General features: G+C 40.7%; 2 protein-coding genes across 3 annotated transcripts; one reads left to right on the top strand and one right to left on the bottom strand.

Moving 5' to 3' along the window:
* Window positions 1-1,218: 1,218 nt before the first annotated feature.
* On the bottom strand, window positions 1,219-17,947 carry nbr1a (NBR1 autophagy cargo receptor a). Its single transcript, XM_034218105.1, is given in 23 exon segments — window positions 1,219-1,918; window positions 7,016-7,115; window positions 7,379-7,466; window positions 7,813-7,898; window positions 8,775-8,800; window positions 8,802-9,227; window positions 9,377-9,522; window positions 9,666-9,836; window positions 10,339-10,518; window positions 10,877-10,987; window positions 11,154-11,229; window positions 11,368-11,502; window positions 12,341-12,589; window positions 13,204-13,363; window positions 13,686-13,985; window positions 14,256-14,375; window positions 14,602-14,816; window positions 14,920-14,997; window positions 15,506-15,688; window positions 16,139-16,161; window positions 16,430-16,448; window positions 17,273-17,335; window positions 17,687-17,947. Coding segments are annotated over 23 exon segments (3,246 nt in total). The 5' UTR covers window positions 17,789-17,947; the 3' UTR covers window positions 1,219-1,729.
* A 4-nt stretch (window positions 17,948-17,951) lies between these two features.
* On the top strand, window positions 17,952-24,461 carry psme3 (proteasome activator subunit 3). Of its 2 annotated transcripts, XR_004569172.1 has the most exons (11): window positions 17,952-18,126; window positions 18,738-18,770; window positions 18,862-18,924; window positions 19,311-19,415; window positions 19,515-19,563; window positions 19,936-20,054; window positions 21,172-21,308; window positions 21,466-21,520; window positions 21,698-21,749; window positions 21,944-22,030; window positions 23,775-24,461. XR_004569172.1 is itself a non-coding variant. In XM_034218106.1 (10 exons), exons 1-10 carry the CDS (start codon window positions 18,085-18,087, stop codon window positions 23,853-23,855), a joined length of 771 nt encoding a protein of 256 aa, XP_034073997.1. In that variant the 5' UTR covers window positions 17,952-18,084; the 3' UTR covers window positions 23,856-24,461. The 2 variants fall into 2 exon arrangements, 1 of the variants encoding a protein (XP_034073997.1); XM_034218106.1 differs by lacking the exon at window positions 21,698-21,749.
* Window positions 24,462-27,980: the final 3,519 nt, after the last annotated feature.

The raw sequence follows: 27,980 nt of genomic DNA, 5'->3' as shown, positions 1-27,980 counted from the left end.
AAAAGAAAATCCTCAAGCACCCAAACAGGATTCAAAATAACAGACATCAACTTAAATCTGCACACTCACACCACAAATCACCACATGTATATTTCAGTAAACTAATAATGTTTTTATAAAGGCAATGTAAGGAAATAAGATATACTTGGTTCCACTATGAGAGTGAGGAATGTGTTGTTAGAGACCTCTCGGGTTTAAGTACGTGTTAAATGCCTGTTTCAGCTGGATATGCGAATAGAGAAGATGCAGGCAGGATGTAGGAAGCGGACACTTTCTACCGTGACTGTGCTAAGACCACGAGAAAACACATCTCTAAAGCCTCTACCTGTCATGCAGGTGTCTCCTAAAAAGCGATAGAAAACATCCGAGTCAGTTTAAGTATACATTCCACATGTCAACGTCTAAAATAACAGTACTCTGATACAGAAAGAAAATTGCATTGTTTAGGCAGAGTTCACTACGATAATCGGGAAAAGTTTAAATATTCTCATTTCTGCGCTGCTGACCCTTACCACCCAGATATCGTTAGCTACGTTAGCTTCAGTAGAGCTGTCTCTTTCTATCTTTAATGACATTCAACAGTATTAATTTTCCTCGCTCTATTTGTGAGAGGAATCTAGCCAAGCCCTGTCAAAATACTTATTTTTCAGCGCCGAGGAAGCAGCAACAACAGCCACACAAACACTAAAGATGAAGAGCGGGAATACGCACTTTTTGCCTTGTTGAAGCTACACAAGGCATGGCAAAGGCTAACCTCTATTTGTAAGAATTTACAAGCGTAGATATGGTTAATTTTGTCAAAAATGTTGAAGCTAAATCAAAAGGCAATGGCATAAAAAGCCAATAGGCGCATTCACACCGGAGTACTTTTCCCACTTTAGTTCCGATATAGTTCCGAAATGTCGCGTTCACACCAAAAAGAGCCGGAACTAAAATTAGTTCATCAGAACCTTTTTTACCTTCCGTCCCTGCTAGAGAGCAGGGACTTTCGTGGGAGAAAAAGGTTCCTATGTCTGATTGGCTGGGCGGATTGCAAACCACGCCCCGTAAAACTCCCAAAAAGTTTTGTGAAGCCGCCATTTTATTATCCTCGCATTAGCATTATTAGCATTAGCATTACCCCAGCGCACAAACGCAGAGAGACTAACTTATGGCAACACAAAAGAAAACATGGGAGCGGTGGAGATGAGGAGGTGTCGGCGTTCTGGCGATTTACTCGGAAGGCTTCAGTAGAAGTATACGCCGTGAAGTTGTTTGCGGCCTGCCAGTAAACCCAAAGCAGAAGAAGAAGAAGAAGAAGTGACGTCAGCAGCTTCATTTGCCTAATCCACCCCCCAGGGACTTATTCTGGTGTGAACCGTGAACGCGATCTGCTCTTTAGTTGATGAGAACTAAAGAGTTCTCATGAACCTTTGTGGGAAAAGTACTGCGGTGTGAAAGCGCCTAATATCTATTTTCTCTCTGATGAACAAGTCCAAGAAATAAATCCTCTTTAGAGACATTGCCGTCTTATTATCGCTAATATCAGTTTCTAAATAACCATCCACCCTTTGGAAAAGTATTGAATTGCACGAATCATAAACATCTTTCTTTACATAATTTAAAACAAATCTAGACACTGGAAAGGGTGATATATACGCAGGTCATAATCTTAATATTATCTTGACGTAGGCTAATGTTTAAAAGTCAAATAGGCCTACATTTATTTTTAGAGTAGCGTTTCCCTGGCTCAGTGCGGAGCATTGACAGCTTTGCTCTGGTTGTCCTCGGCGATTTGCACCAGCTCGTTGACGGTGTGCAGCAGGCTGTAGCCGTGCTTCCTCAGCAGCCGCTGGTTGAGCCGCTGGTCTCTGAAGCCCATCTCCAGCAGCATGGCCATCAGGGAAGGGTCCTGCCGGGTGGCCGGGTCGATGCCTCGCTGCAGGGGGGGAAACAAAACAGGGATGAGATGGTGAGATACGGGGACATACAGAGTAAATACAGACAGAGTTTACTACGTTTGAGGCAAATATTCTACTATATATTTATTGGACAGCCTTAGTTACATTTATAAAAGTCAGATGTTTATTAAGATAAGATGATAAGATGTACTTTGCAGCAGCACACAAAAAACAAGGCATTGCACATAAGAGAAATTAAAAGAGTAGTAATAAACAATTCTAAAATGTAAACATCTCAAAATATAAATTATTTATAGTATCATTATTATTATAAAATATGAATCAAGTAATACATTATTTTATATTTTATAATTGCCACACCTTTACCTGTGGCTTATTATAATCAGCAACAAGGTATTGTTATATTATTATAATAATATAATGTGTATATTATGAGTATAAAATGCCATTCTACATAATGAGTACCTTTTCTTTTTGTGCTTTACATGTACATGTAGATGCTGATGAGTACTTTAGTACTGTTACAATAAAGTAAAGTTTTGAATGCAGAATTTTTACTTGTAACTGAGATTTTCAACATATTCCTATTACTGCTTATACTTTGTAAAAGGTCTGAGTACTCCATACCTAAAACAGAGCATTTGGTTAATGGAACGTGTTGGCAGCAGCTTTATACTTTATACTTATTGACACAATTCAGGGAAAATATGTGGGGTCACAACGGTTAATGAACTTCTGGTCTGACTCACTACACAGGCGAGTAGCTACTGAAACAATACCAATCATATAATTCCCGAGCTCTCAAATGCACTTTTAACTTTCATTTGATTAAATGTTAGGATTAACAGCAGTTTGTCAAAGTTGCATTCTTTTCCCAGCTGAGTTACAAAAGGGCAATGGAAAAAACCTTTAAATGCAACACTGACATATTATTTCCTTCTAAAGCTGTTATGATGAACTTTGAGTTCTGACCAGGCTTGGATTTTCATCATTTTAGAGGCAAGGCCATTTGGCCTTTGGTGTCACACGTTATTTCAGGGTGGAAAGGCCACATGCCAGAGCACAAAGGCCATTGAGGGAAAAATTAGGATTTGGAGCTTACAAATAAATAACTTTGGAGCTTACAAATAAAAACAAATCACTTTTTTAATATCAATAATGTCAAACATTATATCATATAGGCCTATGCCTCCTTAGTATTACCCATGGTATTACCATATACTTTGAATAATTAGTGTTTGGTTTGTTTTCCATCTACTACTTCTCCCATTCACAAATCCGAAATCAAATCAAAAATTCTAATAATATGTAACAAATATATTCCATTTCAGAGCAAAATAAACAGCCTTCAAGGGTCAAATTCTGCACATACATCATTCAGCAGTGCACAGTGAAGCTCCAACATTCAACTGTATGAACAAGCAATACTTTGAAATGCAAAAGTCTGTGTGTACGTGCGTGCGTGCGTGCGTATGTGTGTGTGTACGAGTCTCTTTAATCAAATCCTCACAGCTCCTCATATCTGTTCAGAAACTAGACAAAAGTTAAAGATGTACAAACCACAGACTGTCTATGTCATGGCGAATACAGTCACTGCTTTAATTCTGTCTTTAGGACGTTGTTGTGAGTTTGGACGGAGCAGCTACAACGTTAGTTTAGCACAGTGGTTCTCAAAGTGGGGGGTGCGCCCCCCTTGGGGGGCGCAGAGGCATGCCAGGGGGGGCGCGAGAGACCAGGAGGAAAAATGGATATTGATATTGAAACACAGAGACCCAGACGTAATAGTACTGTACTGTATCATATTATTTTCGAATCAATAATTCGGGTCGGCCTTGGTCAAGCCCTTTTGACCCCCCCCCGCTCAAATGACACCATAGAGGAATGTAACGGGAGTTGACAGGGGACTCACGAGTGCCTATTTTCGGACACTTTTTTTCACTTTCCCCCGGTTTTATTATTTTTTTGGCTATTGGACATTGCCCGGTCTCGGGTGTCCCCCCACGGCCTGTGTCCCACCCCCCCCACTCATCCATATATTAACGGATTTTGACCATTTTTGTTGCATTTTTCTCCTCTCCTCTCACTGATCGAATGGCAACCCACTGTCGGAGGGCCTCCACGCCGGCCGGGCCTAGTGCCGGTGCTCTGGTGGTCGGTTCCTCCGAACTACGGGATCCACTCTGATGGCCGGGAGGGTGTGCTGCGTTGGGGTGGGGGACTTCCCCCACTCTGCGTGTCTCTTCCTTCCCGGGCCGGCCGATATAATTCTGCCGTCCAGGGGTCCCACGGGTCCCGCAGCGGGGTGGAGGTTCCCAGCTGGAACCTCCCCACCTCCGCCGCGGTGCAAACCGGCAAACACGGTTGTTTCTCGAACCTTCCACTGTTGTCTAGCGGGTGTAACTAAAATACAAGATGTCGTATTTATATATATAAATAAATATATATCTATATATATATATAGATAATAAGTGTCAGTACGATTTTATTTTGTATTTGCGTGCATTTCCTGTTCGGAAAGTGGCGCTGCGGCTGTACTGATAGTAACAACAATACAAGGTGTCCGTATATATATATATAGATATATACATATGTATATAATAAGTGTCACGATCCGATTTTATTTTGTATTTGCGTGCATTTCCTGTTTGGAAAGTAGCACTGTACTGATAGTGGTGATTTTATTTTGGAATTATTAGCGTGCACTTCCTGTCCTGAGAGTGGAGGTGTCCTGAGAGTGGAGGTCTGCACCGGAACTGAGAGTGGAGGTCTGCAGGCAGACCCCTCTCCCTAATTCTGCCCTACGCTCCCAAAAGGGGAGGGACCTGAAAGGACAGCTAAATGCACAGCAGTCCATTTCCACCAGGCCCAACAACAAGAGCAAGGCTGCTTCCAGAGCATCTTATCGTGTCAGTCACGTTCTTGCGAAACACATGAAGTCTTTCAAAGACGGCGAAGTTGTGAAAGAAGCTTTCCTGGAGGCTGCCGACACACTTTTGGGGGACAGTAAAAATAACAGTAGCATTTCAACAGGTTTTTGATAATAAAAACTCAAGTTAGATACCGTTATTAATCAGCTGTAAGTTTAAGTTTGTTTGAATTTATTCATTATAATTATTGTACAAAATGGTATAAGAATGCAAACATTAAGATCTGTTCCGTTTAAATTGATTATAGTCTATTATCAATTCAGGTTAAGAAACTAGTGTTGCTTGCATCCTATTTTTAAAAAAGGCATTTATTTTTATACTCTACTAAAATGCAAAAAGGGTTTGATTCTATTAATTTTGTCTTTTTTATTGCACTTTGGCAGCAGATTCCTGTGTAGCTTCAGATCTGAGTTGTCTTATTACTAAGCCTCATTTATACTTTTGTAGCAACACTATTTTTATATAATGGCAAAGAAAGGGTTCAGTCTTTTCTTTTTTCCCTGTGTCATATGTGGCAGCACTGTTCAATGTTTCTTGAAAACATTACCCACTGTAGTAAGTGACGTGTGAATAAACTCCAACTCCGTATCAACAACACTGTTGTGTAACTTCAGTTAAATACTTGTATGTGTGTAGATTAGAAAGAGGTCAAATAAAGGATCTGCTGTATTTTATGAAGTATTCATCGTACAAAGGTCAGTTTTATACAAGTAGAAGTGTGTATTACCTGGTAGTAGGCTGTCAGTAATGGCTACGCCTCTCTATTTGGACTGGTAGATCTCGGCAGACTGGCAACTTTAAAAGTAGCTCTCGGTTCAAAAAAGGTTGGGCACCCCTGGGTTAGAGCAATGCGAATATTCGCATCGCGTCCGTTGTGAACGCAGCATAATGCTGTTCAGAAACCACTGTTCTGACGCTTTTAAAGCAACTTCGAGATTTTACAGTATGAGGGGCCCAAAGGCCATGGTGGCCGTAGGACGTACAATTATTTGTGGGGCATAACGGCCAGACCGAGGGGCTACGACGGCCATGGCCGCCGTGAAAATCCCACCCTGATTCTGACACAGAGCAGAATTAGCTTTCTTTTGATGTCCATTGATGATATTCACTTTCCTTTAAGCTCGGTTTGTTCTAAAACCCCTCAGTGGATATATCTGGCTCTTTAGTTTCTAAACGCTCCACTAGTTTCACCAGCTGGTAGCTTATTTTGTCCCTCTGCTGTCTGGTGCTGCACAGGTTGTGTAAAGGGGGTTTACCAGACATTGTTTGGTTGGAAAAAGCTGCCTGCTATTACTGGAAATGTGAAACAGAAAAAGTAAAGTGAGTGAGAAAACAATTACCTGTCTGATGGGGATCTCAAAATGTTGTTCATACATTACATCTCTGTGGATTTGTCACACCTTTCATATTACACATAGAAGTAGGACCTGTTGTTATTATAACATATTCCTTCTTTAAATATTATCGATCACATTTTCGCAAAATTATCACACATTTTCTGGGGAAAATGCTGATGCAAAGATCATAAGATACTAGAAATGTAATATCTCTCACGCATGTTCTCGCCAATGTGATTACATTACATTTAACTCTTAAAAGGGGCCATATTATGATCATTTTCAGGTCCATATTTGTATTTTGTGCCTCTACTGTGACATGTCTCCATGCTTTAATGTTCAAAAAGCTCTTTATTTTTGTCATACTGCCTGTGCTGCAGCACCTCTTTTCACCCTCTGTCTGAAACCAGAGCCCAGTCTGCTCTGATTGGTTAGCTGGCCGGCTCTGTTGTGATTGGTCAACTGCATAGACATGTCCAACCCCTTATATATCATGTACAATGTGTTGGAGCGCTAGCCGATAACATGTTACTATGTCACGGAAGAAAACAAAGGATTCCGATGGAGGTGTTTCAGGCAAGGGTTGGGGGAGGGAACTTTGTGATTTCAGATTTTGCAGACAATTTACATGCACACAAATCTATATAACAAACTACAGAAAAGGGAAAACTTTTGAGTTGAAAAAACTGGGGCCTTTTAACAAAACATTTTTTATAATACATTTTGAAATGGAAAATGAATATCATCCACTTGCCCTTCAGTACGTAATCTTCCCACTATAACTCTGATATACTGTTTGTTTTGCTTAGCATTTATGATACACAAAACAAAGGGTTTCTGTGTGATGTACCTGTATTGAGCAGTTTGGTCCTGTGAAGAGAGCTTTATAAGCGGACGCTGCCACAGAGAGGGCCCCTTTGACAAGTCCCTCGGTGATGCCTCCTTGGCCCCTTGTATAAAGACAGGGATGTGGTTAAGCTGGGTTGTATAACAATATAGCAGAGAACAACATGTTCTAGTTAGACTTGTTTATAAAAAAGTACATGTGCATCACATTTCTGATTATAGACTCTGTTAAAAGCTATCAGATCAGGTTGTTACACAAATAAAATATAAAAACAGATGTGTGTCGTCAACACAAAAGAGAAACCAAAGAAGGAATCTGCTTTATGAAAGTGAAATATATCAAATTTTACTCTTTGTTGTATTGCACCTTGGCTGCAAAGCGTTGCTGGGTCTGGGGTTGTATGTCTCAAAGGCACTGGATGCTGAGCCTGCTGATCTCGACAGACCAGATGATACTGCAAAGCAGATTTTTTTTTAAAAAGAAAAGAAAAAAAGGAACAACACATGCAAACACAATATTAGAGGAGGAACAAAGCATTCTGCTGAAGCAACAGATTCTGAAAGCTTGTGTGCGCTCTCACTTCCTGTCTTCCCACAAAGGACTACAATGTGTTTCCTTTCTGTGAGGCAACACTGAAGTCAATCCACCACAGTCTTATTTATATAACACCCAAAACACACTGGTGAAGATGTTGTGTTGATATTGCTGTGTCATGCCGAGTGGTTTTATGCTCCACGTGTGCCAGTTTGTACTATGACACTGATGTGCTTAAAGCTGGGCGGACAAACAGTGAAACTCACCATTTAGGTGGACCCTCGGTTGATGTGGCTCATATGGATCACAGGCTGGAGGACTGGGATCCTCGGCCAGGTACAGTGCCTCAGACCTGAAGCACAAATCAAACAAAGACGACTTAAAACATATAAGTCTGTAGCAGGCAGAAGAAGAAGAAAAAACGAATCATTTAATGCTCTATTTAATCCCAAATTACTTTTTTTTTAAGTGGCAATAGACAAGTTATTTCCTTTAACTTATTGTGAAGTAAATGTTGATCGCAAAATGTAATAGGTAAAGAATAATGAAACCATCCGTGTTTAGATTGGTTCCCTAAAAGGCTAGCTTTCAAAATGGAATTCTGCCTGACCAGGTTTGATCTCTTGGGAAAATAAATGCGTAATTTACGCACAAAGCCGTGGAAAACAAAATGCAGAGTGCCGTGTGCAAAGTAGCAGCATTAGTTAAACGACGCTAAGGGAAGTTATTTGCATAATTTGCGCTGATGATCTGAATACGTTTCTAATTTTGTCGCTTGAAGTAAGCAATCTGGTTTTCATTGTGACAGAGGCGGCGATAATAATACCACTTGAAAAAGCGCAGTGATACAACCTTGTCAATGTCACATAAATATTTGAAACGTAAACATTTTATGGAAACAATCAACAGTTCAAAAACTGTTATCAGTTGGAGGATAATTCCCCATTTGCTAATTTACAAATACATTTAAAGCTTTTTCATTTATTTAAAAAGAGACATTCTGTATTTTAGCTTTTGTAACCAAAACTGCAATATATCGTCATTAATTAACTTTCATACTGGGTTCCCATAGGGATGGTCATGTGTATTTATACTTGACATTGTTAACGAGGAAAACGAAGACATTTCAACCACAAGAACAAAAAAACTGAAAGAAATCGAGCTTAAATACTGATTCACATCCAAAAGTTAGTTCCACACATGCTAAAGACCATTTGTGTGATCTAACCTGGGTGAGTAGAGTGTGGGGGGGGGGCAGCAGGGGGTCAGGCAGCACTGGTGGAGGCACCACTACAGGCGTGAGCGTCACGGCGTCCAGGGTTTGGGAGGCGCACAGCATCTGGTTCACACTGCTGTGGGGGGGGGGGCCGGGCGGGGGCCAGGTGTTCACAGACAAATCCTCTGCATCCACCGCCTCCTGCCTCTCTCTCAGCGGGGCCACGTCATCCGGCTCCGAGTTGGAGTCTTCCTCTTCCTCCTCCTCCTCCTCCTCCTCCTGCAGTGCGTCCGGATCGGCTGGGGTCACATCATCAGCAGCAGCAGAAGTGGGGGGGGCGGGGTCCGGCTGTGACATGGCGGAGCTGTACATGGACTCCCCCAGAGGCCGGCTGGTGTCAAAGCAGTCTGGGAGGACGATGATGTAATCGTCGCAGGAGGAGACTGAGGAGGTCTGACTGCTGACCTGAGACACAGGAGGAGAAGATGGTGGATGTGATTACATTAAGACAACTGATGTGGTTAGAAGGGAAATGTGGATCTGAAATAATAAAGCAACTCTTACAGATAAGATGCCAGAGAAAGGTTTCAGTTTAAAAAAGGTTAAACCCTCACCTCCTCCCAGTCTTCTCCTTTAGTTCCACCCTCCTCTTTCTCCTCTTGAATTTCTGCCATGCTCTGCATGTCATCAATGACTTGTTCGTTCTCGATATCACGATGTGAACTCGTATGCAGGTTTTCATTTGCTGGTTCCAGCAAAACTGAAAAAAAAGGCAAAAAAAACACACAATTAGCATCTAACAATTGCAGATATCAAACTGTCGGTGTGCAATTAAACCCACAGATGTAATACAAATAAGTTAATAAACAGGAATAAACAGAATCCTGGAAGTGTTCCACTAACCTGGTCTGGTCTCCTCTTCCTCTGTGATCTGGTTGAGGCCTGTGTTGACAGGCAGAGCTGAACTCTCCAGTCTAACAGCACAGATCTCCTCACTTCCCTCCTGCACTGTCTCTGTCGTCTGCTCAGCCTCTACAACCCTCTCCAAGCAAAAGCTGGTGCCCCGCGACACAACTGGAAGAAAAGAAGGGAGAAAAACTAAGTGTGAGCACCTGATTATACTGCACAAAACAAAGAAACACTGCATTTCTGAGTTAAATTACTTTGGCAACAGTGTTTAATAATAACAGTAATGGAAATACGGATTATCAATAAAACACAATGCCATGATGTTGTAAAATAAATAATATCCTGTAAGCCTTACTTGTCAAAAAAAAAGTAGATAAATGTAGATAAGATGGTGCAATGTGACCACACAGGAGAATACCATTGATCTGATCATGGGTCTAATGCCCTTAGAGTCATGGGTCAGTAATATCATGACTCAGCATGTATTCACTGAATCTGTATAAAAGCTGACTCAGTTTGAGTTGTTGCTCAGGGCTGTAGAGACTTTTGCTTTCTGAAAGCTGTGTGACTCCAAAGTTGATAAAAGATTCAGAAGGACAACTCTTGGCCAGTTCATTTCAAGGATTTCCACCACATAACACAGTGTGATTAAAGGTCTCATTCTCACCCTGAGGTTTGTGGCTGCTGTGCTGGGCCCTGCGCAGGGGTCTGTGATCAGGGGCCTCCTCTAAGGTGAGGGAGCGGATGACAGTCTCACAGAGGAACTGGGCTCCACTGATCTCCTCCTCCCGGTCCTCCTCCTGGACCAAAGGCTCCAGCTGCTCCTTCTGCTGCCTCAGTTTTACTGCTTGACCAAATACAACACATATTAAACGAGTAATCCACAGATTTACCAATGAACTTCTGTAATGGACTAATGATATACTGATTTATGTGGCAGAATCAGAGATATCTTCTTCTTTATTCCACACATTATTTTTCAAAAATAATGTGATCTAGCGACTACATTAATATGTTATGCTAGCAGTGGCTAATGTTATGCTAGCAGTGGCTAATGTAGCCTTCAGCCGCTAGCCCAAAGATAAAACATGCTGGATACTTTTTTTACTTGAGTTGCATTTCCTTGGGAAGCAACAGACAACTTCATGTTTACAAAATTAAGAACACATAACTCAGGATTTTTTTTGTTACACAATCAGTCTTACCAAAAAGCTTTCTGACCCCTGTGACCTCTGCCTCTTCTTTAATCTGGGAATTTACAGGCTCCTCCAACACTGGTGGATCATGGGGCAGAGGAGATATGCAGGGAGTCAAATCTACATTCAGGAAAAGCAAACACAACACATTTTACACACTTATTTAGCGATTCTCAATCGTGTAAGTGTAGCCATTTTTTCCTAGCAAAGCTAAGGGACATTTTGGAAGGGAAGAAGTGGCACAAACTGCTCTCTTTCAACTAATCTTCTTTAAAATATTTCTCACCAACAGGAGTGTTGTTTGGAACCTTCTCCAACTCTTGCACAATATTTATATCCAGCAGCTCAAATGACAGTAGATCCTATAAAGAAACAAACAGAAGACATGTATGGAAGGCAAAGGCTGTTCTGTGAGTGTGTGCGATCATAAACAAAGCAGAGGTATTGGCTGAAAAGACATGATACGGTAGATGTATGGCAGATTCTTTGTGAGCGTGCACCTGTGCAGTGAGCAGGTCCACGGAGGGGAAGTAGTAGTCTTCGTGGTTCAGGTCTACAGGAAAGACAGGGCCGCTGTCCTTTGACCTGACCTCCTCCTCCTCCTCCTCCTTCTCCACTGGACTCTCCTCCTCCTTCTGAAGCACACACAAGCACCATATCATGAGTATCACTACAGTGTGCATTCAGAAAGTTACCATTACATTTTAAAGAGTAACCCAGGTTTAGTGTCACTATGAATTTAAGGGTTCCACAATGAAATATATGTTTCTTTAAAACCTACTCACAGACATCCTGTTTCTAATGAATACCCTAGAACCAGACACATCTGCTTTTAAATTGGATTGTTTCTCTAATATTCGCTTTTTTGTGAAATATTGTAAGCTCTTTACAGCCCCCAACTAAAATGTAGGGGAAATCTCTCTTTGGTAGAACTCATCTGAAATGTGTATGTGTTTTTTTAAGTAAAACGCTAAGCGATTTTGATCCTGTGTCTTAATAAAAAAAGCTTTTATTTTGAAATTCCTTTCACTGTCACCATTTCCGTCCAAGTGTATATATTTTACACAGAACCAACCCATAAGATTGTGAAATAAAATGTCAGCTCCCTTTTGTTATAAACAAATATAAATGATTATATCAAATGTGAGTCAGATATCATCTCAAATCGAGCCCCTAAATCGGAAATTGTGGCAGAATTTGTGATTCAAGCAAAGGATGGTATTGTTGTCCAAAGAATACAAAAATATATTGTTAGTGTTAAAAATGTGATAACACCCCTCAATGTACCTTATCATTGTATCTGTCAAATAAGTCCAGCCGAAGTATAACAGAGCAAAAAATCGATATACTCAAGTAAACTACCAAAAAAATCGGTACAGCACTAGTTACAGATAATGGCAAATCTAGCCGCGCATGCCAACAGTTAACGTTCTCTCTGCAGTTGTACATTGTGTCATTGGTTATCAGACTTGCCAGTGGTTTGCTCTGATGCCCGGGTGCGTTCCGGCCGTCACCGAGGTCGACTACGATGCTGCACCAGACCCGGGGGCCAAACTGGCAGCCGCAGTGCGCCAGCCGCCAGTGGGAGGTGTACGTCCCCTCCATCACGGGGGCCACAAAGGCCACACTGACCACTCCCACTTGTCCCGGCAGCAGCAAGGGGACCGGCACCTCCTTCCTCTCCTCTGACGCCAGGCCGAGGTTTCCCCACATGAACACTAGCTGGGTGCACGTACACACATACACAAAACACAAAATAGGAATACACATGCGAAAAAGGCACAAGGACAACAGCATGCAGCCAAAGTCAATCAGCAGAAAAATAATAAACTCAAGTGACACACACACACACACACACACACACACACACACACACACACACACACACACACACACACACACACACACACACACACACACACACACACACACACACACACACACACACACACACACACACACACACACACACACACACACACACACACACACACACACACACACACACACACACACACACACACACACACACACACACACACACACACACACACACACACACACACACACACACACACACACACACACACACACACACACACACACACACACACACACACACACACACACACAAACAATGACAAAGACTTAAAAACTTAAATAACAAAACTGAATTAACTGAATTAAAAAAAATTGAGATCTCAGACGGAAAGGGCATTAGTAGGATTAGGCTGGGAAATACATTTTAGCTGGTGTTAGTGGATAAGAAGCTGAGTAGGGACTCAAAGTGGGAGTGAAGCAGAGGGGCCTGTCCTCTCGGCGGGGTGGAGCAGTACCTTAGTCTCTGAGGTCCAGCTGATAGTGCCCGAGTTCCTCATCTTCCAGTATTTGATGAACTTGGTAGCAGGCTCCAGACGGGTGCCGTCCGGCAGATTTTCATCCAGAAACAAGGCAGCCATAGTAGGAACCAAGGACGTGTTCGAGACCCCGGGACCCCTAGTTTCAAGTGTACAGAGCATTGTTGAAAATAGCCCTGGTTTCTTATAATACCCATCTCTTTTGTTCTCTATGAATCAAAAAGCAGCTCAAAAGCAATTTTTCTTAAAAAATCTATGAAGCAGCAGCAGCAGCAGTTTCACATTGAGGTAGTTCCAACATTTTCCACCACCCCAGAGCAGCCAGCGACACACTCATACAGACTAGATTACAAAGATGGCATATTTTGATTTCTTTTCTTGGGAAAAAAGGACTTTTATTGCATCCATGCTGGGTTTGAGGTACCCAGCACTGGCGGACGCCCTTCCCACATGGCGCTTACTCTGGACTGGAGGTCTGGGGATCAGGGGCCGGGGCAGGGACGGGACCTTGGGCTGGGGCTGGACCTGAGGCAGTTTCTGTGGCAGCAGGGGGGGACAGGGCTGGGACCTGCGTGGACGTGGAGGCCATGTTTGTCAGGTTGGCTCTGCCTGAGGTAGAGGGCCCACTCCACTGCAGCCCCCTCTTCTCCAGTCTCAGTTTCTTCTTGATTTCCTTCACTTCAGCTCTGAGCTGCCTCCTTTCAGCTTTGAGGCGCTGTCGCTCGGCCTTGCGCACAGTCATGTCTCCTCGCCTTGGGAACCTGGTTTGAAATGTCATCAGGAACACCTATTTGTTGACTATCAAAAGTTTATTTTCCAAGAACAAAACACATACACACTTATAATTCATTATTTACGGTAATCTAGCTGCTAAAACATGTTTGCAGTCTTGCTCTGCGACTATTTCATATATATGTTTTCCTCCAATAATGCAGAAGAAGTGATAGCAAAAAGGGCTAGCACTGTTGCAAGTAAGAATGTCTTATAGTTTCAAGAAGTGGGAAGATTGATCCTCGGTCTTGGGCGTTTACCTCAACTCTCCCGACATGCCATGCTCAGGGATGGAGAGAGGTGTCTTGGTTCTCACGAGGTTGTGGCTGGGGTCATGGCTGTGTCTGCACATCTCACACAGGATGCAGGACGGGCATACACTGGCAGGACACAAGCCAAGAAAAAGCAATTATAGGGATACTCATAAAGATGCTTAAAGAGCACGGAATGCAGGAACAAGTTTGACGTAAACAAAGTGCAAACTTAGAAAAAGGACCACTAAACATTGTGTATGACAATATCTGTGACATGTGAAGATCATCTCTGTTGACTCATCAGGTGAAACATCACTTAGCTCCTTCTCATTGTATTATCATGTGTTCCTACCTGCACTTGTAGGCCCCTTCAGAGGTGAGTTTGTTGCAGCTGCTGCAGTTGGGGGTGTAGCCCAGGGACCCACTTGAGGTGGAGGGGCCCGGCCCTGGCCCTAAAGGACCGCCACTGGCTTCAAGGGGCCCATCTGGTGATTTGTGGGTACAACACTGGCCAGAAAAGTCATTGCACATCCTTTCCACCACCTCTTTCACTACCTCATCTTTAAACTATGGAACAAGAAGGGGAAAAAAAGAGTTTGATTTATGTTATAAAAAGCTTGAGAGACAACAATATTAAGTTGAAGTTAAAAAATGTTTATTGATATCTTACCTTCTCCATGTACGATCTAAACCACATGGGAGGTGGTTCATCTTCTGGCTTGTTCCCCTTGTTGTCCTTTACTGTGACCTGTATCAGAATACATCAGGAGGTGTGAAGTTAATTTTCTAGCATATTTGAGTTGAGCTTGACTTTCATTATTAGACACAAACTGACCACACAATTCCCTGTAATATGTCAATCATTGCCAGATAAATGCATAGGCAATGAAAGACTGTTATCCGTCCTTAACATTAATTGGGCTTTGCTGAATTGCATGGTCCCAACCGGATTCGAACCCGGGTCTTCCGCATGGGGACCAATCAAACAGAATAAAAAGAAATAAAAGGTTGTTTATATAAAATTGGAATCTAAAGGTTATGGCTGAAGCTTTAACATATAATGTACAGCCCTATAAAAGCTATTTAAATAATAATACTACAAGAGATGAACCACAGCGGGTGCTTAAGATGTGTTTCTAGACTATTACTGTGCCTAACAATGCCAACAAGACGCTGTAAACACTGCAAGTGTGAGAGCATGTAATGAGTAGAAAGAGGAAGGAGATGGGAGGAGGAGAATCTGTTTGTTTCCTTACAGCTTCTCGCTCCGGGGTGACTTGTGTGCCTTTATCCACCGTTTTGACCTTTGATGGATACGGAGGAGCAGGCCGGAGGTCTCCTTTCAGCTCCTTCACCTCCGTCTTCAGCGGGCCTCCACAGGCCTGACCCTTCATCTTGTACACGTTCATGTGCAACTGGTTCCCCTGCTTCTCTGCACTCTGTGTGGAAAACAAGAATGAAACACATACCACAGGAGACACAGAACATTTGATGAATTGAATAAAAACAATAAGCTAAAATCTTGACTATGCCAAAAATAAACTTATAAGGATAGAATATAAAAACACAGCGTAGTTGTTGTTGGCACAATTCCCCTTTAAATAACTATTGGAATGCTGCTAGACTGGTTTATGTCTTAAGGCAGGTCACACAATACATGTGATGTGTCACCTCATATTTTGTCACATGCCTGGAGAGTAACAGCAATGCAATGTTTTTTAATTTTCTCATTCACGCAATAATGTTTGACTGAATTCTACTTCCACTACAATCGTCACTTGATTCCCATATCCTGCATGATCTCTTCAATGTTCGAATGACTTGTGAAATGTGCCTTTAAATCTCATCCTGTCTTTAATATGCGACAGAAATAAAGCAATGCCATGTACCTTGATGGCTTCTTCATATTCATCTGAAATAAAAACACAACAACAGAACATTGATAAGTAACAATTAGTTGCACACACATATTTATGTAAAGTACACATATTTCCACTTTTTATATGAATTATTTATAAGTATTTGTATATTGTTGGTAAGAATTGTGTATTTTCTGTTGTCGTCTTCGTTATTCCGCAGTAAGAATTGTAACTTTAAAAAAGATCATATCAGGTATCATTGTTGCTCATATTCTACTTCAATTATGAAATGAAAAGATAGGCAAACAAACGTTTTCTTACCTTGACTGTTTATACAAATCTGAAAGAAAAGAGTGAATGAGTTAGGAATGGATTACGCCTAAAGATCATGCAGGTCAAACATTATGATCATTTTATCCTAAGTCTAAAAACCAGTGCTGGAAGAAGAATATAAATACTGTTTTACAGGTGAAATTCATGCATTCAAAATGTTACATAGCATACATATGATCAGCACAATGTAAAGTAAGAGGACTTACTGTATAACAAATGGATATATATCATGATAGAGAAAGGCCCAATTCAGAATAATAAATTGTATAAATGATTGTCATTGACACATTAGTATCCACATCTCTTCAGTGTTGTGGCTGGTTAATGTGGGGCCAGTTATCATAACTCTATATATTGGGTAGCTTAATATATAATCAGTTATTATAATAAGTTATTAGTTGGTTTTATGTTTCGTATTAATAATCTAAATCTGGAAAGTATTTGTATAAAAGTGGTTCAAAATGTAAACAATGAAGTAGCAGTACCCAAAAAGTGAGTATATGTACTAAGTTGCAGTTCACTACTGCTCCCTTACTTAGCTAATAACAATCTTAGTTAAGTTTGAACTAAAGTATTCTTATATTTGTTAACAAACTACACGGTTTATTTATGTTGTCCTATTAATCAGAATCGAAGTAATTCAACCTTTTAAATAAGTGAAGTGAAGTAGAAATGACTATATTGCCTTCCCAAATGTAGACATACAATAGCATAAATGTACATAACCAAGTATGGTGCACTTACTTATAGTACTTAAGTACATTTACCAAGTAACATTCCTTCAGTGGTAAACACAACGGACACATACAGTATTTGTATACACTCCCTTACCTCTTCATTATCCTCATCAAAGTATTTGATTTGAAAGTGGTTGATCCCAAAAGACGCTTTGATCTGAAATGTATACATTTAAATAATTGATTATCAAACCCCGAGGAAAGATATATTTTTTGAATCAGATTTGTGTTCCTCACAAGTGTAAGGAAAACATCAATAATGGCAAGCCGAGAAATACCTTTACAGTACAGCTAGCTACTGTAATTGTCCTGTAAAACGCATAATAGCAATCCTAACCCTCATATTCAGGGTAAGCATTAAACAATAACCACGTATGAACATTTTGTCGCAACAGTATTGCATGTCCTTCAGGTGGTCTATTGTTTACGTGTCTAGGCCATGTCTGGGCCTGCTCTTCACCAAACTGCGCCAGTGTTTAGCCAGCACGCTCAGCTAGCAGCAGCTTACCCAGGCTTCAACGGACTCCCACTCCAGTTTGTCCAAATCCTGAGCTAGAAATCTCTTCACGTTCCCACGGAAATTTACTTTAATCGTAACAGGCAGCCCCATGTCAGCCGTTTATGAGCATATATTGGCTATCATTTGCGGTGACACCGGCCTATTTGATCCCTGTTGCCCTCGACTGTCTTTTCTTGTTTACATCGTCAGCTGCGTCGAGAAAAATACGGTGACGTTTTCGCGCAGGCGCAGTCCAAACATCAAGTCCCTTTCTCCTGTCGCGTGTCAACAACGTCATCTTTAAGCTCACAAAGTGTGGCTGACAGGTAACATAACCACACACACGTTTCAAAGGCCAATTTAATGCTATTGGAACACTCTTTTCTTCACCTATTTGATCACATAAGATGTCTTCGCTTCTCAAGGTGGACAATGAAATTAAAACCAAGGTAAGGTTTGTGTTTCTGGAAAGCCCAGTTGAGGTTATACGACGTGTTGTTGCTATTGCCTGCTAGCATGTTAGCCACGTTTTGTAGCATGATATGAGAACTCAAGCTAACAGCAGCTAGCTATCTAAAAGCGGCTAACCGCCTGTTGGAATGCACCTGTCAAACCTCCTAACAGGTGTTGATACACAAAGACAATACGCTTCTTGTGTTAACGTTGCTGCACTGTTTGTGAAGAGGACATGCATTATATAAGCCTGAGCTAACAAGTTAGCCACTTAAACAAGCTGCCGTTCTCATACCTGCGTTATGTTAACAAGGGATATAGCTTTAAATTGTCTACTGACACACTTGCTACACCTAGACTGTGTATGGTCATAAGTAAAAAAAACAGTGCATTTATTGATCATCCCAAACCTTACTTACCTATAAGTATTCATCAACAACATTAACTAAATGTATCGTATTCCTTGTGCAGTAAAATGTTCTAATCATTTTAACTTTAAATTATATTAGGCTAATATTACTAATGCATTGATGTGTATGTTGCGTTTACCTGCTGTTGAAGTTTAAGGTTATGTATATTTGTGGACCCTTGTGTTGTGTTTTTGCAGGTCGATGCTTTCAGGGAACGTATTACTTCAGAAGTAAGTAGTGTCACATGAAAAATCACAGCAAACATACTGCCATCAAAACTATTCTGGTTTACAAGTATCTAAAATATTGCATTTCTTTTAGGCAGAAGATCTAGTTGCATGCTTTTTCCCAAAGAAGTTGCTGGAACTCGATCACTTCTTAAAGGTCAGTTATACTGTATTTCCATTCAACTGAGCACACATTGATGAGCCTTAGATCACTTACAAGGAATTTGCCTTGGTGTGTAACAATAAACAACATACATGGCAAAAAGGGTTTTTGACTAATCAAGTAAGTAACATCAAGGTGTTTCATTAATCTCATCCAAAATGTATACAAAATCCAAGAAGCAGATATGTCATTACAAACTTGGAGAAAGACACTCATATAAAAGGTCAAAACTGAAAAAAATGGTTTGTCAAAATTATTTATCAGGCAATACATTTTTTATAGTCCTACAGTATATATCTTTATAGCACCAAACCCTTGATGTTGCCACGAGACCGATAATTATTTATAAAATAACAGCTAGTAAAATTGTTGATTTTCAGGATCCAATCATAAACATCGCTGATCTGAAGGAGATACACTCAGAAATAAACCTGACTGTGCCAGACCCCATTCTGCTCTCAAACCTCCAGGACGGATTAGAAGCTGTGAGTCTCCATTTTAGAGAATAATTCAATCCTCAATAACTAATGTGTGCAGGGCAGAGGGGAGTGTGTAGCCTGATCCTGTTTGTATCTGTTTCTCAGCAAAATGCCAAAAAGAGAAAGCTTGAAGATGGAGGTGGGGAGGACAAGGGTGAGTACAAGACTATTAACTAGGTCAAATAGATTTAAAGGGAAATAATTCTACTTACTTTACTTTTTTTCTGGATCAATGGACACCATTCATTATTTTTTCTAGGATCAATAATAATAATTTAGATGTGAATAATTCTGCTGTAAATAACAGCCTTCTTATGTTTGGATATGAGTGGTGTCTTTACTTTATTAGCTCACATCAAAAGAGAAACTTTTTCTTTCTTGCGAGGAACTAAAACGCATTTTACAGTTTTTTTTTTTCTTTCGCTACGGTAACACTTCTTTGCTGATACATATACCAAATGTTCCTGCTTTCCTGTTTGAAACGTAAATATTCTCCCCTCCTTTCTCTCTTCCCTGTGTAACGCAGTGACTGGCACCAAGGTCTTTGTCATGCCTGGTGGGATGATGAAGAGCAACGGAACCCTTGTGGATCTCATTGAAAAAGTCAAACCAGAGATCAGGACACTCATAGAGAAATGTAACACAGTAAGTAATGTCTCTTATATCCTGTCCCAGGGTCATACTCCTGCGTCAGAAGCTGAATGTTAAAATACCAACAGTAAACCTACATGATACAGCTAGACATTTGTAAAACAAGTCTAAGACTAATATAAGGTTATTGATGGTGTGAAAACTATTCTGAGTTGCCAGGCTTGTCTTAATTCAAAACTTACAGTTGCTAAAGAGATTTCTAAAAGGGCAAGCTATTTGTCTAATGGCGCGTTTCCACTGCAGGCCTCGCTCGGTTTGGTTAGGCCTTATTAGGCCCGGCTCACTTTAATGCTGCGCTTCCATTACAGTTTAGGAACTGGGGCAGTTACTATAGTAACGCAGTCTAGGCGGAGCCGTGACGTCATCTTCAATGAGAGCCCCAGAAAAACAACACAGCCGTTAGCTGTTAGCACTCAGAGCTCACAGCTCCTCATATCTGTTCAGAAACTAGACAAAAGTTAAACAAGTACAAACCACAGACTGCCTGTGTCATGGCGAATACAGTCGCTGCTTTATTTATGTCTGTATAGGCCGTTGTTGTGAGTGTGGACGGTCGGAGCATATATAACGTTAGCTTAGCCAAGCTCCATTTAGAAAGCACGCATTTTAAAAGGGTTTTTCGCCTGCCGTCTGTCTGCAGACTTGTCAAAGCATTAATTCATGGTTTTTACTAACCGGTATCAGTATGTTGTTACTTCGGCATCATTTTGAAACGTGTATTACAATTAAATCACGGTCAAATATGTTCATCTTGTTGTAGTTGTAGCCCCCTTGCCAGCGATTCTCTCTTTAGTTTAGCATACTCAGCCCGACTCAGCCTGGTTGTTCCTGGCCCTAGAACCACGATTTGATGGGGCACGGCTCGGCACGCTTAAAGCGAGCTACCCGCTGCAGTGGAAACGCGCCATAACTGGTTGAACAACTTGTCTAGCCTAAACGTATTCACATTCAACCTGTTAATGAAGAAAGTTATTGTTAGTATTTAGTGGCCACCGTTTCCAGACAGTTACTGCAACTGTTGTGGACATGACCAATCTACGCCTATACTTCACTGTGAGCCTTACAGATGTTGCATCTTTTTGTTCTTAGCATTTTTTTTGTTCTTCTGTAGGTCAAAATGTGGGTTCAGCTGCTAATCCCCAGGATAGAGGACGGCAACAACTTTGGAGTGTCAATCCAGGAGGAGACGGTAGCTGAACTCAGAACAGTTGAAGGGGAAGCAGCATCTTACCTTGACCAGATATCAAGGTCTTTCAAATTCCTAACCATATTGTTTGCTGGTGAATGTCAAATGACTTAGATGCTACAGTTTATTTTCCTGTGTTTGATTGTTAACTTGTTCTTTATAATTTACAAGATTCTTTCTGTGATTTTTAGCAATGTTAACTGTCTTCTTTACTTCTAGATACTACATCACAAGGGCAAAGCTCGTTTCTAAAATAGCAAAATATCCACATGTGGTAAGTAAATATTTTTGTTAGCACTTTTTGTCTATGAAAAAGGGTTGATTTTGGTAGAGTTTAAACATTTTTAAACTGCATTTTCCTTTACTGTTGGTTCTCGACACTGGCATGCTGATAAAGTCACGATAAGTGTTTAATGAATCTTTTGTGCATGTGAATGCGGTTTTATTCCAGGGCGAGAGTGGCTGTCCCTCCCACAAACAATGAAAACTTCTATAGAGAGAATGTAAATACATTCAATGGCTATTACTGAAAAATTGTATACGATATACATTTAAAAAATTGGGTTTGTTACCCTGAACATAAAATATAAAGCAGTAAAGAAAACAGAAGTTGTCTGGCCCTTGTGAGATTGTGTCTAACTTAAGTGAAGATGAGCATGAATATTGATATTTGGATAAACTTTATCTTTTTTATTAGGAGGACTATCGGCGCACAGTAACTGAGATCGATGAGAAGGAATACATCAGTCTGAAGATCATAGTTTCTGAGCTCAGAAATCAATATGTAAGTTATTATTTCTATTTCTCATATACACTGAACAAAAATATAAATGCAACACTTTTGTTTTTGCTTCCATTTGTCATGAGATGAACTCAAAGATCTGAAACATTTTCTATTTACACAAAATAACCATTTCTCTCAAATATTGTTCACAAATCTGAAAAAATCTGTGATAGTGAGCACTTCTCCTTTGCAGAGATAATCCATCCCACCTCACAGGTGTGGCATATCAAGATGCTGATTAGACAGCATGATTATTGCACAGATGTGCCTTAGGCTGGCCACAATAAAAGGCCACTCTAAAATGTTCAGTTTTATCACACAGCACAATGCCACAGATGTCGCATGTTTTGAGGGAGCGTGCAATTGGCATGCTGACAGCAGGAATGTCCACCAGAGCTGTTGCCCGTGAATTGAATGTTCATTTCTCTACCATAAGCCGTCTCCAAAGGCGATTCAGAGAATTTGGCAGTACATCCAACCGGCCTCACAACCGCAGACCACGTGTAACCACACCAGCCCAGGACCTCCACATCCAGCATGTTCACCTCCAAAATCGTCTGAGACCAGCCACTCGGACAGCTGCTGCAACAATCGGTTTGCATAACCAAAGAATTTCTGCACAAACTGTCAGAAACCGTCTCAGGGAAGCTCATCTGCATGCTCGTCGTCCTCATCGGGGTCTCGACCTGACTCCGGTTCGTCGTCGTAACCGACTTGAGTGGGCAAATGCTCACATTCGATGGCGTCTGGCACGTTGGAGAGGTGTTCTCTTCACGGATGAATCCCAGTTTTCACTGTTATGGGCAGATGGCAGACAGCGTGTGTGGCGTTGTGTGGGTGAGCGGTTTTCTGATGTCAATGTTGTGAATCGAGTGGCCCATGGTGGTGGTGGTGGGGTTATGGTATGGGCAGGCGTATGTTACGGACGACGAACACAGGTGCATTTTATTGATGGCATTGTGAATGCACAGAGATACCGTGACGAGATCCTGAGGCCCATTGTTGTGCCATTCATCCACGACCATCACCTCATGTTGCAGCATGATAATGCACGGCCCTGTGTTGCAAGGATCTGTACACAATTCCTGGAGGCTGAAAACATCCCAGTTCTTGCATGGCCAGCATACTCACCGGACATGTCACCCATTGAGCATGTTTGAGATGCTCTGGATCGGCGTATACGACAGCGTGTTCTAGTTCCTGCCAATATCCAGCAACTTGGCACAGCCATTGAAGAGGAGTGGACTAACATTCCACAGGCCACAATCAACAACCTGATCAACTCTATGCGAAGGAGATGTGTTGCACTGCGTGAGGCAAATGGTGGTCACACCAGATACTGACTGGTTTTCAGACCCTCCCAGACCCCCCCCAATAAAGCAAAACTGCACGTTTCAGAGTGGCCTTTTATTGTGACCAGCCTAAGGCACACCTGTGCAATAATCATGCTGTCTAATCAGCATCTTGATATGCCACACCTGTGAGGTGGGATGGATTATCTCGGCAAAGGAGAAGTGCTCACTATCACAGATTTTTTCAGATTTGTGAACAATATTTGAGAGAAATAGTTATTTTGTGTATATAGAAAATGTTTTAGATCTTTGAGTTCATCTCATGAAAAATGGGAGCAAAAACAAAAGTGTTGCATTTATATTTTTGTTAAGTGTAATATTTGTTTGAGTCAATGGAAGTATTTCAACAGTAAGCTGTATTTTCCACATGGTCTCTTTTATTTTCTGTGAAGGTAACGTTACACGACATGATCCTGAAGAACATAGAGAAGATCAAGAAGCCTAGAAGCAGTAATACTGAAGCGTTGTACTGATGTTCATACAGCCATCTCTGCCTCCTCCACCCTATCATGCCTGTTGAGCTGCAGTAGCCCTCGTCCGCAGGACTACAACTCAACTTTCACCGACAGTACAATCATCACCACCCAGTACAAGGACAAAGCATCCATACACGGACACATGTTTTTGTTTTAAATGTAAAATATTGTTCTTGTTTGAAACCCTTTGAAGGAAAATGGGGAAATAGATCATAGACAACAAAAAGCTCTATGTATTTTTTAATTTTAATTAAACATTTCGTCCTCAGCTCCATTTATATCTCTTAAAATAATTCAAAGCAAAGTGGTTTGTTTCATGTCCACTGCTTTACTGAATTGTCCTTTTTATTTAAGTATTCTATTTGACTCTTACACCATCTTTCTTGTTGCACATCCATTATAGACTTGAGGATACGCAGCACGAAAGCTGTTTTAGTTTTTTCTCCGAATGTTATACATTACACAGTATAATAGTAACATCTGAATACTAAGCAGGTTTTAGGTCTACATGCTTATTAGTTTTCAGTGAAAATTCCCGAATCACCAAAGCATCTCTTATGTTAAGGCATTGATGTTACTGAATAAAACCTTTTGATAAAAGAACTACGTCTGGCATTTATGTTTTTTTATATATATTCTTTTGGATATATGATGAAGATAGTTTTATAGACACATGTAAAGAGGTTTTAATTAAACGTTCATACTGTAGTTATGGTTTAGGCACACAGTAAAAAAACATGTAGCTATGTTTTCTCTAGACCTGCAGATGTCACTGTTGCTCTCTTTGCATTAGCAGAAGACACAAGGCTATAAGCACCAAAATATAAAGTTTGTATCCAAGATTGAGATAATGTTATATTGTGCAATTTTCTTTGTAATAAATGCACATTTATCTAAATGAAAACGTTTATATTGTTAAATGCCTTGACATTTGGATGTAAAGCTATCTGTTGATTATAAATGCTAGGAGTTCGGGTCAATATTCTATAGAAAAAAAGTTCCATCACATCCTGAATAATTGTTGAATGCAGTATCTTAAGAAGAAGCTGTAATAATACATCCATTAAAATGAAGGCACTAAAGCAAAGGACTCTTAGTGGTAAAGATTCAAACACTGCCTTATCATTTAAAAGTCAACTGATGTAAACAGGGTAGTGTTGCTCAATGTTTCTGACGCAGTTGTAGTGCCTGTCCCCCCTCTGTCTGTTTTACCCTCCCACAATCTAGCCTGCTCTAGAGCGTCACCATATAGATATGGCTTCATGTGATAAGCAGCGGAAACACTTAAGAGGGACCGCAGAGATAAGAGAAAACACACTTGGGATTTGCAGTTGGGAAATGTCACTATCCACAATGATTATGTCACCAAGAGATTTCTCACTTTGACCCTGTCTACGGTATTGTGCACAGCTAAATTAAACCACATTGGCATAACATAGCATAGCAGACTAAATCTTACAATTTTGAAAATGACAATATATAACTTTGGTATTTTAAGAAATGTACATGATAGGAAATAATGTAATACTTGTTTTATCATTACTTCAATGACTTAAATTGACATCTAATTGCCCTCAGTTTATAATATTATATGCACACTTCCAGAGGTTCGTCTTTCTTTGCAATCCTGTTGATCTCACGTACGTCCTTTAATAGCCCGAACAATGTGTTTCTTTTAGAGCCTGAAAAAACACACTGTTACGTATTCTGCCCCTTGACCCTCCATGTCCCACCCGAGAGCGCATGGCTGTGGTGAAAGGCTGTGTCACTATGTGGGACTGCCGAGTGAAGGGAGCATGCTCTGGTTAATATGTAATGGTTGTTCCTGAAAGAGAATTAATCAGTATTAGTCTGAGACATTCGGAGAAATCCAATTGGGGAGCCCAGCAATAGTAAAATAAGCACAATTCTTTATAGGAAACAAATGGTTATAGAACAGTTGTTATAACATAATGTATTGATCCTTTTGCTGATGAAGCACTTTTGTTTTCTGAATTTCAAACTACGTTTGTATAAAAAATCTCTAGACTATCCAATAAAAGAGCCTCCAGTGTAGAGCCCTTTTCAGGGAGAAAAGACAGTTGCAGGGATGCAAACTCATCAGGTATGAAAAAGGTGACAAGGATCCGAGCCCCCCGACCCCACGGAATATCGGCTTTAAAATGAGGAATAACAGAGGATTTTAGCAATCAGAACAACTAAAGCAGCAGGTAATAATAACAGAAACGCTAAAGCGTCACATCTAATAGAAATATGTAAAAGCATTTATTTTAATTGTGTAGCAGTCAGTTTATATTTTTGGCAGCACTGTTGAGCATTTTGAAAATGTATTGTCATGCCTCTGTGCAAGGCTTAGTCTTTCTATCTTTATAGCCAGCGGTGTAAAGTAACCAAGTTCATAAACTCAAGTACTATAGGGGAGAGTGGGGTAAGTAGTGCCAATTTTTACTTAAAGTGCCTTTAAAGCAAGGGGATTACAGTAATGCCTCCAACTAAAATATGTACATATAGTTTAGGATGTTGTGCATCCCTGGGAACAATCACTTCGGATCTTAAATAAACTGTTTGAGAAATATAGCTTTAGAAAAAAAAGTGGTTTTGTGGCACAACTTGCCCCCGGTGCGGGGTAAGTTGTGCCATTGATAATTGAAGTAAAACAGATCATTTTAATCTCACAAACAATAATGCTATATAAAAGCAAGACACATTCAATACAAAATTATTTATTTAATGTTTATTTAAAGTTTTAACAACATCAAAGGCCACTTTAAAAATGAGCAGCAAATCATCTGCATCTGAATCTCTTCACAGATTCGGCCTACTACTGAACATCCCACTTGTCAATGCTGCAGGGGAATGTGAATTTATACTCCCTTCTGGCTGTACCACCAAGTTTTTGTGGTGTGGGTAGTTTCTTGAGCACATCACCTCTAGGGATGACTCCTTCATCATTCTCTCTAAATGGGTGTCTGCACTGTCGTCACACCAGTTTCATCCATGTTGTACATCATGTGTGGAGGGAAGCTGTACCTGAAATAAAATAAAAGGTAGTGCTGATGATCAGAGACGTTTAAAGCAGTTTTAACATACTTGGATGTGGTTGTGTGTGTAAATGTCAGAGGACAGAAGACCCTCTAGAGATGCTGTGCCCTCTCGCCAGGCTGCCAGGTTACCTAGTCAGGGTGTGGGTGAGAGAGAGAGAGAGAGAGAGAGAGAGAGAGAGAGAGAGAGAGAGAGAGAGAGAGAGAGAGAGAGAGAGAGAGAGAGAGAGAGAGAGAGAGAGAGAGAGAGAGAGAGAGAGAGAGAGAGAGAGAGAGAGAGAGAGGAGTGATCATATCAGCATGTCAAAGCCAGATGATTATTAAGTTACCTGTCCTTCACTTTAGAGAGGTTATCAAAGAACTCCCCCACGTTGTGCTTATTAAAGGCAGTAGCTCTTCCAAGAGAGGTTGCTTCAGGAACGCGGCATGCCAAATGGTAGCGTGCTTTAAAGGCGTTGAACCAATCAGGTCCTAGAAAAGGTTAAAAGTTTATCAGCACATTGCAGTTTACATTCAGATAAGTTGAAGTTATCCGCTCCAAATAACTATCCAATAGCCTATACTTGATCTAACCTGCTTTTTCGTCTCTGGTCCAGCTGGCAGGCATGTCAATGCTATTTCTTTGTGCGAACTCAAAAGCCAGTTCACGGCATTTCATGACACCTATGCCATGAAACATTGCTGCTAGTGTCTTAATATGGTCAGCCAGCTCTTTCTCCATGTTCTCATTGAAGACTCGTTTGGCGACTGCTGTTCTTTCATAGCCTGGCTTTGTTACTTCTCCTATTTTTTTCTTATCCATATGTCTTTTTATGGTCATCCTGCAGATCTTCATCTCCTTTCCAACCTGACGTATGGTCTTCCCCTGTTGCACCTCTTTCACTGCTCTTTCCAACTTCTCAAGAGGAGTTGAAACCCTGTCTGTCTTCCTTTTGTATGTGCGTGGCATGATGGATTTTGGTCTAAAATTAAGAATGTCACATAGTTTTAGTGATCAAATGTAAGAATACAATGTACAATAACAATAAAATACAATAAAGTAATATATAGTAAATAATCATAAATTGGGGTAAGTTGTGCC

This window comes from Gymnodraco acuticeps, unplaced genomic scaffold (assembly GCF_902827175.1).
Source record: "Gymnodraco acuticeps unplaced genomic scaffold, fGymAcu1.1, whole genome shotgun sequence".
NCBI lineage: Eukaryota > Metazoa > Chordata > Actinopteri > Perciformes > Bathydraconidae > Gymnodraco > Gymnodraco acuticeps.
This window is presented reverse-complemented; position numbering and strand designations above follow the sequence as displayed.

What these genes read in the sequence shown, in the direction of transcription:
- psme3 (XM_034218106.1), top strand. Translation starts at nt 18,085, where the DNA reads ATGTCTTCGCTTCTCAAGGTGGACAATGAAATTAAAACCAAG. An exon ending in AACTCGATCACTTCTTAAAG is followed by an intron (nt 18,925 to 19,310) that starts GTCAGTTATACT and finishes GTTGATTTTCAG; the next exon opens with GATCCAATCATAAACATCGC. An exon ending in TGGAGGTGGGGAGGACAAGG is followed by an intron (nt 19,564 to 19,935) that starts GTGAGTACAAGA and finishes TGTGTAACGCAG; the next exon opens with TGACTGGCACCAAGGTCTTT.